Source organism: Petaurus breviceps, unplaced genomic scaffold (genome assembly GCF_028583685.1).
Source record: "Petaurus breviceps papuanus isolate PSGF00001 unplaced genomic scaffold, PetGlider_PUasm1.0 90845, whole genome shotgun sequence".
Taxonomy (NCBI): domain Eukaryota; kingdom Metazoa; phylum Chordata; class Mammalia; order Diprotodontia; family Petauridae; genus Petaurus; species Petaurus breviceps.
This window is the reverse complement of record NW_027187359.1, coordinates 2,870,110-2,883,470: the sequence shown is the minus strand read 5'-3', so window position 1 is coordinate 2,883,470 and position 13,361 is coordinate 2,870,110. Positions and strand designations below refer to the sequence as shown.

The 13,361-nt window shown below is 40.2% G+C and overlaps 1 protein-coding gene across 4 annotated transcripts in view; it reads right to left on the bottom strand.

Annotated features, from left to right (window-relative positions):
• Nucleotides 1-11,367, bottom strand: part of LMAN2L (lectin, mannose binding 2 like) — a 102,086-nt gene extending 90,719 nt beyond the window's left edge. The window contains exons 1-4 of one of the 4 annotated variants that reach the window (XM_069071911.1): nt 11,250-11,367; nt 6,009-6,127; nt 1,767-1,884; nt 3-85 (exon numbers count right to left, since the gene is read on the bottom strand). In XM_069071911.1, coding sequence (XP_068928012.1) covers nt 3-85; nt 1,767-1,884; nt 6,009-6,127; nt 11,250-11,289 — 360 coding nt within the window. In that variant the 5' untranslated portion in view covers nt 11,290-11,367. Of the gene's footprint in view, nt 1-2; nt 86-1,766; nt 1,885-6,008; nt 6,128-10,965; nt 11,228-11,249 lie in introns of those variants that run through there. The other 3 variants (XM_069071910.1, XM_069071908.1, XM_069071909.1) reach the window with 3 other exon arrangements.
• Nucleotides 11,368-13,361: the final 1,994 nt, after the last annotated feature.

The window sequence follows — 13,361 nt, the reverse complement described above, 5'->3', positions numbered from 1 at the left end:
ACCTCTTGCTGTTTTTCCTCATTGGGATAGGTGTCAACAAATACTCCCAATCCTACAAAGTTGTCCTTACTCCCAAAGACAGGCCCTAAAAGAATGAAAAGACAAAGATCAATCAAAACAAGGTTTTGAACATTCCAAAGACATCGCAGTCTCGAGTAGGAAGAGTTCAAGTGAGTCTCATGCCTTACTTGGAGGGGAAAGCCAGGGAGCAAGAGAGAATGCCATCCCAAACTCATTTAGCCCTAAAGCAGCTCCCTGAGACACAACCTTGGCTGCCAAGAACGCCCAACTTCACAGATTTCTGCTTCAGAAACACTCAAGGTAGAGTATTCCCCCAAGATATGAAGGTGAATTCCCAAGTTCTAAATTGTGGGACAAAACTTTTTAATTCTTAGAGGTTAGACCAACTTAAGCCTTCTATCTTAAGCCTTCCAGTTACATGAACAATAAGAGTTCAGACTAGATATTTTCACTGATCTTTGCAACCTCTCAAAACTCTCTAAAACAGAAATTATGCACCAAAGATAAAGCAACTTCAGCTATTTCCATGGTCTAGGACACCCAGATTTGAAAAAGAGTAAAAAAACATTCCCCAAAACCTAAGAATAGCTTCTCACTGACCCTGAGCTTACTCAGTATTCTGCCCCTGCCTTTCATTCTGTAGTGAAGCCTTACTAGCAGACCCAAGGAAATGACATAGACTTACATCAAAACTCACCCCTGCATCTTATTTCCCTTCCCTTCCCTTCTTCTTTCCAGTGCCAGAGACCCTAGCCTCAGGTTGTAGAAATTTGTTCAAGCTTTGACAGCCATCTTGGCCACAGCCCTTCAGGGACAAAAGCCTGCTAGGGGCTGCAACCTGGAAGCATCAGTACTACAAAGCTCTGAACAACTAATGCCAGTGGAAGCAGGCTCTGAACTATGGTAACAGACAGAAAACTAAGAAGTAGAGACAGTAAGAGAGGTCACCGGGACAGGACATGGCATATGTGAGCAACTGTGTGGTACTCCATTAAACATGAAGGAAAAAGCATAGTATCCATCTGGGACCAGTTCTGACCATCCAAAAGTCAGCTAGAGCAGAGACCTAGACTGGTGAACCATGAGTTGCACAGTGTGTCAATGTGGGAGGGGCTGAGACAATTTTAGATTCAGTCCCAAGGAAAACACAATCAGAGGAGAGGGAGTCAGGAAGTGATTAAGGAGGAAAGGGGGTAGGGTAGAGACTGAAAGGGGGAGGGGGAAGATTTCAGGAAGAAAAAATTCTCAAAGACTTTGAATATAATAAGCAGATAAATCCAGGAAAAACAGTAATGATCTCCAGGTCTAGTAAACAAGTCCAGGCATCTCTGAATACTGTAAAATGAAGGAGGATGATCCATCTCCTTGGAGATGGTAGCAACAGTGACTCTAGTTCCATAAGCAGAAATCTCTAATTCTCCCTAGTTCTGTTAAGATTCTTCAGGGTATGTGACTGTTAGGGTTGAGCTCTTTTTTCTGTGCTTTCAGCAGCCAACATGCCAAGTGGTAGAAAATATAAAACCTAGAGGCTATTAATAATGAACAAAAAGCCATTTGGAGATTAAGCCAAACCCATTTGTTTAGCCAGGATTTTAGACCCATTTTAAAGTTGAGACTTGTTGGCTATAAACACAGATGCCAAAGTAATTCACGTCCTGCAAAGAAAGCTACCTTCTGTGTCTTCTACAAAGGTGCAAACCTTTCCACATTCCACACAAAGAGACACTAGACAAAGGTACTGATACCTGGCTGCATCCGATCCTTTGTATACCAGATTGCAAAGCCATCCCCATTCAGATTTTTCTTTCCTTGCCCGTGGATTTTGAAATGTACTTGCAGTTCCCAGTCTCTCAAATAGCAAGGCTACAAAAGAAAAAGGATAGGAGTCAACAGAAGGATAAGCCGCCAGGCCCTCAGTTCCCCAACATCAAGCTACACACAGGGAAAATGAACAAGTATTGTTAACACAATAACAATCAGATTTTAGAGAAACTAGAACTTGAGATCTAAGACTTGCTAAGTTTATGTGAAATCCTGTTGCCTATATATGTGCACGCACGCACGCACGCACACACACACACACACAAAACTGTTTAGAGGCGAGTTCTCTCAGGTTCTTCATATAACAGAAATGGAAAGCTCCCTTCACTCAAGGACCAAAGTAGTCCTAGAAAAAGTACAATACTTATTATCCACTATCTCTACCTCAAGTACCTTCCACTTGACTGTTTCCCAAACAGCAAAAGTAATAGGAAGTTGGAGCTGGGAGCCAGAAAAGCCATGGGGTGCCAAGCTTGACTACTATATGGTGGAGTAGAAGCAGCAACAGATTTGGTGTCAAATCCTGCTCTGCTAAGTTATTAGCTATAGGACTTTGGAAAAGTCATCTATCTCTACTGACCTTCAGTTCCGTTATCTCTCAAATAAGAGAGTTGAACTAAATGATCTCTAAGGTCCCTTTCATCTCTAATGATCCTACAAAACTATGATCCAGGGAAGCATTTCTAGATATACTGCCTGGTCACATTCATTCCTTACAAGCAAAACCTGCTGAATCAAGACTGAACCAACAGTGACTCAAGACTTCCATAAATTATTGGTCCAGTTGGCTTAGACCTGTCCTACAAACACAACCTAAACTTACTCAGAGTCACCTAGTGAGTTAAGAGTCAGAGGTAGGACTCAAACCTGACTCTTAGCTCAATATATACTTTCCTCTGCACCATGCCATGTCACCCTAGGTAGGTCATCCAACTTTGTGGGACTTTAACTCCCTCATCTGTCAAAGGAAAATTCAGCCTTCACTACCTTCACCCTCAACCATCAAGAAAAGACAAGGCTAGCTCTTTGGATGCATATGCAGATGGCACAGTAGAAAGAACATTAGATTTGGAATCAGAGGGCCTAGGTTCAAATCCAAGGTTTGTTGACTATGGGTCAAGCCACTAAAATCTCTCTTACCCTATTTCCTCATCTATAAAATGAAGGGGTTGGACTAAATGGCTTCTTAGGTTTAATCTGGCTCTATACCAGAGATCCTTTGAATGTTCGTTTTTGATCCAAAGTGACTCCATTAGTTTCTCTCTATTGAAAAACTCTAAAGAACCCACATCTTCCCCTTTCAACCTTTAGTTGAGAAACCTAAAGGTTCATTTATCATAAAGGAACAAAAAAAGCCAAATCAGGGAACACCTTGTCTTGTGAAATGGTTTCCAGGAATAATTACCAGATAGTACAAACAACTCCAACCAGTTCTCGGTCCTTTGCCAAGCTGAGGAGTAAATCAAAGTTCCTAAAACTAGATGCAGATGTCAAAAGGCATGTCTCTGCCTATTACACATTCCCTCCCCACTTCACCCACCCAAGGAGCATCAGAAGAGAATACTACCGAACAATTACTATAGAAATAGCCTCTGCTGCATAAACAGATAGAGATAAGGAGCTGAAAAATTTAGGAGAAAAAAATGTGGCTGTGAAGAATCTGTAACATATAAATAAGACTATAGATATTAAGGAAATGAGTATTTAATCAGGGTCTTCTGATTCCTAATTGTATATCATAACATAAAAGTATCTGTAGGCAGCAGAATAAAAATGTTTTCAATTGTAAGGTTTGCTTAAAAGAGTAATAAAATTATTTTCTTTCAGAGTCTCAAAGAGAAGTTTGACCTGGATACCCAGGTTCTGAATAGAAATAATTTATTTTAGAGGGAAACAGCAAAGACAGACCAACCAGGTTCATCCCAGAAGATCTGAAAACACGTTACCCTCTTATAATGTACTAAATCAGTTTTCATTTTCATTTCAGATTTGTATAACAGAGTACACTGCAGTAGATACAGGCAAGGGTTAAACTGTAAAAAAGAGATGTCTGAACCCAGGCCAAGGTAGGCTGATAAGTGCAGAATCCCATCTCTTATAAAAGGCCTCCACCCTACTTATCATCAGTCTTCTGTAACTTCTACCCACTGCTCTTGGGTCTTAAGTCTCAGGAGTAAAGCAGAAAACATCTGCAAATACCTTAAACTGGTCTTTATACAGCATAATTTTGAATTCCCTCATCACCTTGTTCACCTTTCTTTGGACATGCTGCAATTTGTCAACATCCTTCCTAAAATGTGGCACCCAACACAGAATATTACAATATGCCTGATGTGGTTTGAGTAGAATACAATGAAACTATTATAATCACCCTTATTCTAGACATGCAATTTTTACTAATGCAATCTAAAATTGCATTTGTTTTTTTTGGTAGTCATATAATAATATTGATTATATCAGGTCTACAGCCAACTAAAAACCCCTAAATCTTTTCCATACAAACTGATGTCCAGGAATATATCCCAATTCATGTTGTTGGAACCAGGACTAGAAGCCAGGGCTCCTAATTACTAATCCAATGCCTTTTCCACTTTGTCATCTTAATATCCAGTCTTCTTAAAATTAATTTAAAGATTAAGAGGAAGAATTCAGAGAAACATAGGAGAATGTAAATGAGGAGCAATGAAAAGTAGAGCCAAAAGAATATACACAAAAGCCAAAACAAAGTGAACAACGACAAAAACCGCGGAGGGTTACTATTTGTTAACTCATTTTTGATGTACTCTATCATCAGAACAAGCAGACTGTCCATCAAACTGGACAATATATGGTCAAAGCTAAAGGACATGACAAAAATACCAATAAAAACTTATTTTTAAAAGATATATCCTTTCTGTTAATAATTAATAAACGATTTTGAGGGAATATACTTTGCTGGGAGGTTGTTTGGATGTGTTGGGATATATTGTGCCAAAACAAGATACATCAATAAAATTTTTAAGATCATATCAAAGGACTACTGAAATTTTGCCATTTGGCAAGCCATAAAACCCCAAGAGATCACACACATATGATCATATGAATATCAATGTCTAATATTACTATAGCAAATATAATTTTTCCACAGTCTTTAGCATCTGTTATCGTTTTTATCCTAACAAGTCTGTGATGCTACAACAGGTTATCATTAACCCAATCTGACAGATGAGAAAACTGCAGCATAGAGAAGTAACTTGCCTAAGATCACACAGTGATTCAGTGACAAAACCGGAACTAGAACCCAGGTCTCCTGACTCCCAGACTTATCACATTGTCACTGGCTATATCTAAGAATGAGATTGGAAAAAAAAATGATTCAATATTACCAAAATTTAAATTAATGGAACAGTTCTTGGATAAATGAAATCCCTCACCCCTCTGTCACTTTCCACAGGATTGGTCCAAATAAAATTAATAGGGAGATGTTGCAACAGCTCTACTTTGCAGAAGATCATCAGCAGGCTCAGTGTTTGTAACACCGACATGAAAAAGCAAGCTCAGGTTCACAGGGACTCGAGAAAAAGTCTAGGGAGATACTAAGAATGATTCAGAGAAACAAAAGAGTCCTAAAGAAGTTGAAAGGATTTCAGAAACAATAGCCTCATCTTACACTTGTATGAAATCAGGTCCACACTGGGAATACGGCATGCACCTCTGAAGAAGACAAAATGAAGTGAGAAAAGTTCCAGAGTGAAAACAACAAAATTATACTTTTCAGTCAGTATAATGGAGACCCCTAAGAACCCCAAAACAGTAATTTGGCACAAATTGAAGTCATATACTACTTTTTTTGGCTATGTACTACTTTAGCAAATAAGTATGTCTGTCGAACCTGTTACTCTAACAGGTTTTACAAGTTCAAAATATAAATGAGAAGGATTTAAATAATGTCACCAATGGCGTGTCCATACTGGACTATTTGGGAAAAATGAAGAATATTTATAGTATTCCTCTAGTCACATAAGGGTGCATGTCACCCAAAGCAACTACCATCCTCTCCCAGAAAAGGACAATTGGAACTATTGTCAGAAATAAAAGCATGGACTATAGGGCTGAGTCAGTATGACCTTCTAAACTTCCTGGATAGCTTACTCAATCACCAACAGAGTAGGAAGACAGATTCTTACCACCCGGTTCCACAGGGCTCCCTGTTTGCTCTGCATATCTGGGGTAAGGCGGATATACTGGGTCATCACCATGGCATTTCCCATCAGGGTCCACAGTGAAGAACTGCTAGTACCCACACCTATAGGGAGGAAAGTAGAAGAATTCTCATAAATCAACAATGCTTTGTTTTCTATTGTATCAACTGCACGCCTCCTCCTGTCTTAAGCAGCTATTTTCTCACTATCATACCTTTGCATCTCACTGATACATTTTAAAATTTTTCTCCTGTGCAGCACCATGGTATCCTTTCCAGACATGGATTTCAAAGAACTTTAGAAATAATAGTTTATTTATCTATTTCGCCATCCACCCATCCGTCACCCATCACTGATCAAAGGTCAGAATCATTCTTTCCATTTACATATGAAAAACTAGGGTATCATAAGAGGAAAAAAACATGCCCACTATCAAAGAAGCTAGGTAGAAAAGTGGATAGAGATGTTGGACTTTGGAGTCAGGAAGACATAAAATCAAATTCTGTCTCAAACACAATAGCTGTGCGACCCTGAACAAGTTACTTAAGCTCTCTAGACCTAATCTAAAAAATGGGGATAATAGCTCCTACCTCTCGGGATTAAGAAGACCAAAAGAGATGTAAATAATGAGCTTGGTTAACCTTAAAGCACCATATAAATGCTAGCTATTATTAATATAATTACACTGAGATACAATACAAAATAAAGGCAGACAACTTATGCCTCACTCCTCCTAGAATATCATATATTTTCCAAGCTGTCAGTTGTGTGTACACACACACACACACACACACACACACACACACACACACACACAGAGGTATATACATTTGGTTGGTTGCTGTCCTTCCTTCTAAACCTTTGGTCCTTCTAAAGGACCAAAAATGGCATCACTATGTTTGGGTCAAGGTATAGCGTATCCAACAGAGGCTGATTAGACCAATACAAGCTAGGAAGGTCAGGTTACCACAGGTAGCACGAGTCTCTGTGTGTGTGTGTGTGTGTGTGTGTGTATAAATGATTAATTACTCTCTTTTACACTCTCAACATTCCAATCTGAAGTACTTGTTGTTCCCCAAACTTGGCATTCCAGCTCCCATCCTGACTTTTAGAATACTTAGCTTCCCTTAAGTTTCCTTAAATTTTGACTCACATGACAAATTTTAGCAAAGGCTTTGCTAATCTCCCTAGGGATTAGTGCTCTCTCCCTCTTCAGATTATTTTGTCTACTTATGTCTAAATATTGTGTCCACTGAGTACAATGCAGACTCCTTGAGGGACGGCTTTACATTTTTATCTTTGTTTAGAAAATGCCTAACAGCAGTTTTTAAATTTTTTGGTCTCAAAACTCCTTTTACCCTTTTAAAAATTGAGAACCCCAAAGAGCTTTTGTTTAGGTGGGTTATATAAACAACTTAGTATTATTATGAAAATACTTTTGACCTTTTGTACCCTTTGAAAGGGCCCCAGGGACCTGTTGGGGCCCACAGACCACAATTTGGGATCCATCAATATTGCTGGGATAGGATTAAACCTGCAATTTCTTTGGTTCAAGGACTTTCTGGTGGGAAAATGCCCACCCCCTACAAAGGTAGGCAACTGTGCTACAACTAAGGCTTAGGGATTTGCTTGGGTTGCACTGAGAGCTTAAATGATTTGCCCAGATTTACCCAGCCAATATATGTCAGATGTGAGACTTGAACCCTGGTCTTTGTGACTAAAAAGTCAGATCTCTATCTGCTATGCCAAGGTACATCTCATGCCTAGCACCAACAAGGTGCTTAATAAATGTTTGAAGAATAAATGAATTGCCCAATTTCAGAGTGGGATCTTTGCAACCATTAAGTCCAATCCACACCGGAAATAAAGAATCCTACCACAAAATACTTAACAAGTAGTCATCTAGTCTTTTTTTTTTTTTTGCTTGTTGATGGGGGGAAGGCAGGACAATTGGGGTTAAATGACTTGCCCAAGGTCACAGAGCTAGTAAGTGTTAAGTGTCTGAGGCTGAATTTGAACTCAGGTCCTCCTGATTCCAGGGCTGGTGCACTGAACCACCTAGGTGCCCCCATCTAGTCTTTTTTTGAAGACCTCCAATGAGGATTTATATGCCTAAGGCTCCTTATCCCCCAACTCCCAATTTTATAAACTCTTTAAAGCTAGAGACTGTGTTATGCATTTTTATATCTCTCTGTGTGCCTTACACTTAGTATATAACTATACAAAAGTTTGCTACATGAATGAAATTCTCCCTCCCCTAATAATAATCAAGGACTTTTTGTTTTTTAGGCAGTGATAACAGAATCACAGATCTGGAGCCGGAAGGAACCTCAGGGGCTATCTAATCCAATCCCTTTGTTTTACAGATAAGGAAATTGAGGTCCAGGGAAACTGTGACTTGCCCAAGTTCTATTACATCATGTTTTCTAGTCATTTGTGGTTAGTGACAGGTTTCTTCTTTCAGAAATACATTCGAATCTGGCCTCCCTTCTCATCAACAGTATTCCCTTTATAAATATTAAGATAATATAGAATCACAGATTTAGAGCCATAAGGGAGCTTAGAAGACAACCAGGGCTTCTTGACCCAGATTCCAAGATCTGTGACTTGCATGAGAAAATTATATATGTATGTATATCTATATCTAGAGCCATATAGATAAACACATATCCATACATACATACATATTTTTTCACCAACCTGCAAACATAGAGCCATTTCCTTTAATTATGAATTTTTTAAAAATTATGCTGAGAAGTGATCCATAAGGCTATACCTGACGTGGTCCTGGATCCAAGATACCAAAACAAAAAAAGATTTCAAGAAGCTCTGATCTAAAGCAACCCTTTCACTTTAGAGGTAAACTGAATTAGTAGTAAGGTGATACAGATAGTCAGTAAAAGTCAAAAATAAGAACTCAGGTACTCTTACTCTAAATATAACATTGTTTAGCTGGCTGTTAAAGCCAACTGCTAAAGGTCTGAAAAGTCTATAGTCAATGAATAAGATAAAAATAAAGTTAGAATCAACAAAACATTTATTAAGTGTTTCCTATGCGCAAAAAAATTTGCTAGATGCTGGGCATACAAAGATGAAAAAAGGTAGCTCTTACCCATCAAGCATTTTTTATAATCTCAAGAGTAGAAAAGATAAAAGACCACTTATAATGAGCTAGAAGGCAATTTAGGGACACCTAATCCAATCACTCAATTTACTACTGAGAAAACTGAGACTTAGAAAGGCTATATAATTATAAAAGGTTACCTAGGCAGAACCAAGATCCAAACCCATCTTCTAACTCTGCTTATTCTTTTCACTAGAATCACATCATCTCCCTACACACAAGTATGACCCAAGATAGTAGCAAAGGAGTAAGGCAAAAAAAATATTCTGGGAATGGAGGGGGAGGGGGTGTTTACTCTATTTTTTGCTTTTTTGGAGGGGGGAAGGCAGAGCAATTGGGGTTAAGTGACTCGCCCAAGGTCACATGTGTTAAGTGTCTAAGGCTGGATTTGAACTCAGGTTCTCCTGACTCCAAGGCCAGTGCTCTATTCACTGTGCCACCTAGCCATCCCTCACTTTATTTTTTGATCAAGTTTTTTTCTCTCTCCCACACCACCCTTTAAATGGAAAAAAAAAATAAAAGCAAAACCTTTGCTATAAATATGCAGTCAGGAAATTAAAAATTCCACATTTTCCATGTCCAAAATGTACATCTCACTCTGTATCTTGAATTCATCGCTATTGTGTTAGGAGGTAACACAGATTTAGAATCATGATTGATCACTGTATTGATATTAATTCTTTCAATGTTTTTTGGCTTTACAATACTATTGTTGACAATTGTATACATGGTTGTGGTTGTTCTCACTTCACTCTGCATACCTTCATATAAGACTTTCTGGGTTTCTCTGAACCATTCATTTTCAACATTTCTTACAGAGGAATAGTATTCCACTACATTCACATACCATAATTTTTGTTCAACCTTTCTCCAACTGATGGGTAACCCCTAAGTTTCCAGCTTTTTGCCATTACAAAAAGAGCTGCTGGAAATATTTTATGTACATATGGGTCCTTTTTTTTTTCTTTCTTTGATCTCTTTGGAATATAGATCTAATAGAGGTCTCACCTAGTTAAAGGGTAGGCACAATTTAGGGACATTTTGCTCACAGTTCCAAACTGCCTTCTGAGAATGACAGGACTAACTCATTGCTCCAACAACAGTGCACTGATGTACCTGTTTTCTAATATTAGTCATTTTCCCTCTTCTGCCATCTTTGTTGATCTAATGGGTATGATGTAGAACCTGAGTTATTCTAATTTGCATTTCTCTATTGGCAATTTGGAAAATTTTTTTCAGACAGTTGTTTACAGCTTGGACGTCTTTGAAAGAAGTGCCTACTCAGATCCTTTGAATGGGAAAGTTTCTAACTAACCTATTTATTCAGTCATTGAAAAATGAATCAAGTCCTTGGGCTCACAGGTCTGGGGTTAAAAGGGACCCCAGAGGTCATTTGGTATAACCGCCTCCTTCTTCTAAAGAGGAAAAATGAGGCCTCGTGGGGTTCGGTGCCTTGGCCAAGGTCACGAAGGGAGTTAAGTGGCAGAGCTGGGACTGGAATCAAAGTCTTCTGACTCGGCATCCAGGGATGCCATGTCGCAGATAACTCCCCGGGCACCTTCTCTTCGCTTCTACCGCTGGTTCTGCCCGCCAGCTCTGGCTGCGGACCCCGCAGAGCCCAGGGCCCCTGACCCAGGTTAGGCACTCGAGAGACCCGGGCCAGGCTGAACGGACCTGACCGCCTCAGCTCAGGCGCGGGACGGTCACTCCCGGTCCGGACTAGGCAAGAGCAGCCCGCCCCCTGCACAGAGCTCCCCTGACCTCTGACCACAGACCTTTGCTCACTGTCCTCCCGCCGCGCGGCCCCGGCCCCCTCACCCTGGTACGGCTTGGACAGCGAGTGCTCCCGCTTCAGGTACTCATCGGTCTGGTCTGCCTCGGCCGGCCCCAGCCCCGGCCCGGATCCCAGCAAGACGAGTAGGAGCAAAGTGCCGAAGCCCGCCCGGACAGGCCGAGCCCCCGACCCCTGCCATCGCCACCTCCACCGCCACCGCCAGCCCGCGGCTCCGGGAACCACCGCCATCTTCCTCGCCGCCACTGCCCAGCCCAACACCCGCCCTCTCTCCCGCCCATTGGCCCGAAGGGTCAGCCGCCCCACATACTATTGGTTGTCAATGTGTCCCCGCCAGCACAGGTGAACATCTCGCTGATTGGGTACCTTGGGCATCAGTTGCCCTGCCAACCCAAGAGAGGGGTATGGTAGTACAAACAGTGCGCTAAATTTGCATTTTCTTGGTTCCGCAAAGTATTCTGGGAAATGAAGTCTTTTATTTGAAGCCCATAATCATTCATTTCAGTTAAAGAGATAGCAGTGTTTATTTCCCTCCCCTCTTCCCCTCCCCTCCCCCCCCTCCCCCTCCCTTTCCCCTACCTTCCGCATCAAATCGGAAAGGCCTCATGAAGTATACTTCAGAACTGCTTTTACCCTATTTGCCAGGGATGGGAGGGAGCTGGAGTGAAAAGGATCTTTCTTTTCTTGTCACTGCTAGTAACCTGTAACTGGTAATTTAGAACAAGAGATTGGCTTTTTATTATTTTTTTTAATTATTTATCCTTTTTTTAGTCGTGTCTGACTTCGTGACCCCATTTGGGGTTTTCTTGACAGAGATAAAGTTTGCCATTTCCTTCTCCAGCTCATTTGACAGATGAGGAAACTGAGGCAAACAGGGTTAAGTGATTTGCCCAGGGTCACACAGTAAGTATCTGAGGTCAGATTTGAACTCAGGAAGACTTATTTTCCTGACTCCAAGCCTGACACTCTACTCACTTCACCACCTAGCTGCCAAGAAACTGGCTTACCATAAGCAATTTTTTGGGTTTTTTAGAACTAACTTTTATACCATTCACTACCTTATAAAATATGTTCCTGTGTGTATATATAGGCCTATAATTTCATTCTTGCAAGGAACTCCTGCTAAGAAAATTCCCTCCACTTCAAACTATAGGCTAGTGAATTTAATGTCAATTCCTGACAAAATTGTAGTGTATTATTAAAGAAATGGCTTTGTGAACATCTAGAAAAGAAAGCAGTGTTTACAAAGAACTGGCATGATTTCACCCAGAAGAGGTTAGACCTCTTTTCCACCCTAGTTCAGACCCTCACTATGTCTTGTTTGGACTATCTGACTCCTGATTGTCCTTGCTGCCTCTCTCCAACAGCCAAAGTGATATTAGAGGGCTGACCCTGTCACTGTCTGTTTTCTGCTCAAGCTCCAGCAGCTTCCTATGGCCTCTAGGATAAAATACAGATTCTCCTATTTAGTATTAAAAGCCCTTCACAACATGGCCCCGACCTACCTTTCCAACCTTATTATACATAACACTAGTTATGTACTCTAAGATTCAGTCAAACTGACTTATTTTTTGTCACTTACATATGACCTTCAATTTCTTGTCTCCAGTCTTTGTACAGCCTATTTTCCATTCCAAGAAGTCACTCCTTTCCTGAGTCTGCTGCTTAGAATCCTTAGCTTTCCCATCTTTCTTCCAAGTTCAACTTAATTGCTCCATCCTACATGAGGCCTTTCCTGACCTCCCTCAGCTGCTGGTGCCTCTTCCTCCAAATTACTTTGAGTATATGTATGTATGTGTATATGTATGTTTATACACACACATGCATACATACTTAGATGTACATACATATTTAGATATATATATTTACATACTTAGGTATGTGTATACATATATACAAATATTTACATACATAAATGTATAGATGTTGCTTTCCCTAATAGACCTTGTACTCCTCCAAGGCAGGGAACTGTTTTGATTATATCTTTGAATCTCTAGTGCCTAGCACAGTACTATTGAGTAGGCACTTTATAAATAATTATTAATTGACTAAATGATTGATTCTCAGTATTTTGGCTAAGGTCATGCCAGACTAATCTCATTCTCTTTTTTTGACTAAGTTACTAGATTAGAAGAATGCCATAAATTCTAGATTTAGAATTTATAGATCTATAAATCTAGATCTAGACCTAGATTTCATTAAAGTGTTTGATGAAGTATCTCAAGCTATTCTAAGGGAAAAGGTGGTGTAACGTCCAATTTGACAGATTCAGAACTGGCTGAATGACTGAATTCAGACAGTAGTGAATAGTACAGTATTAGTTTGGAAGGAGTCTCCCTTGGAGAGCCCCTGGGATCAGTGATGGACATTTGCTGTGTAATAAGAATGTAAATTTTAAAGATCTTCCCTGCCCCTAGGCTAA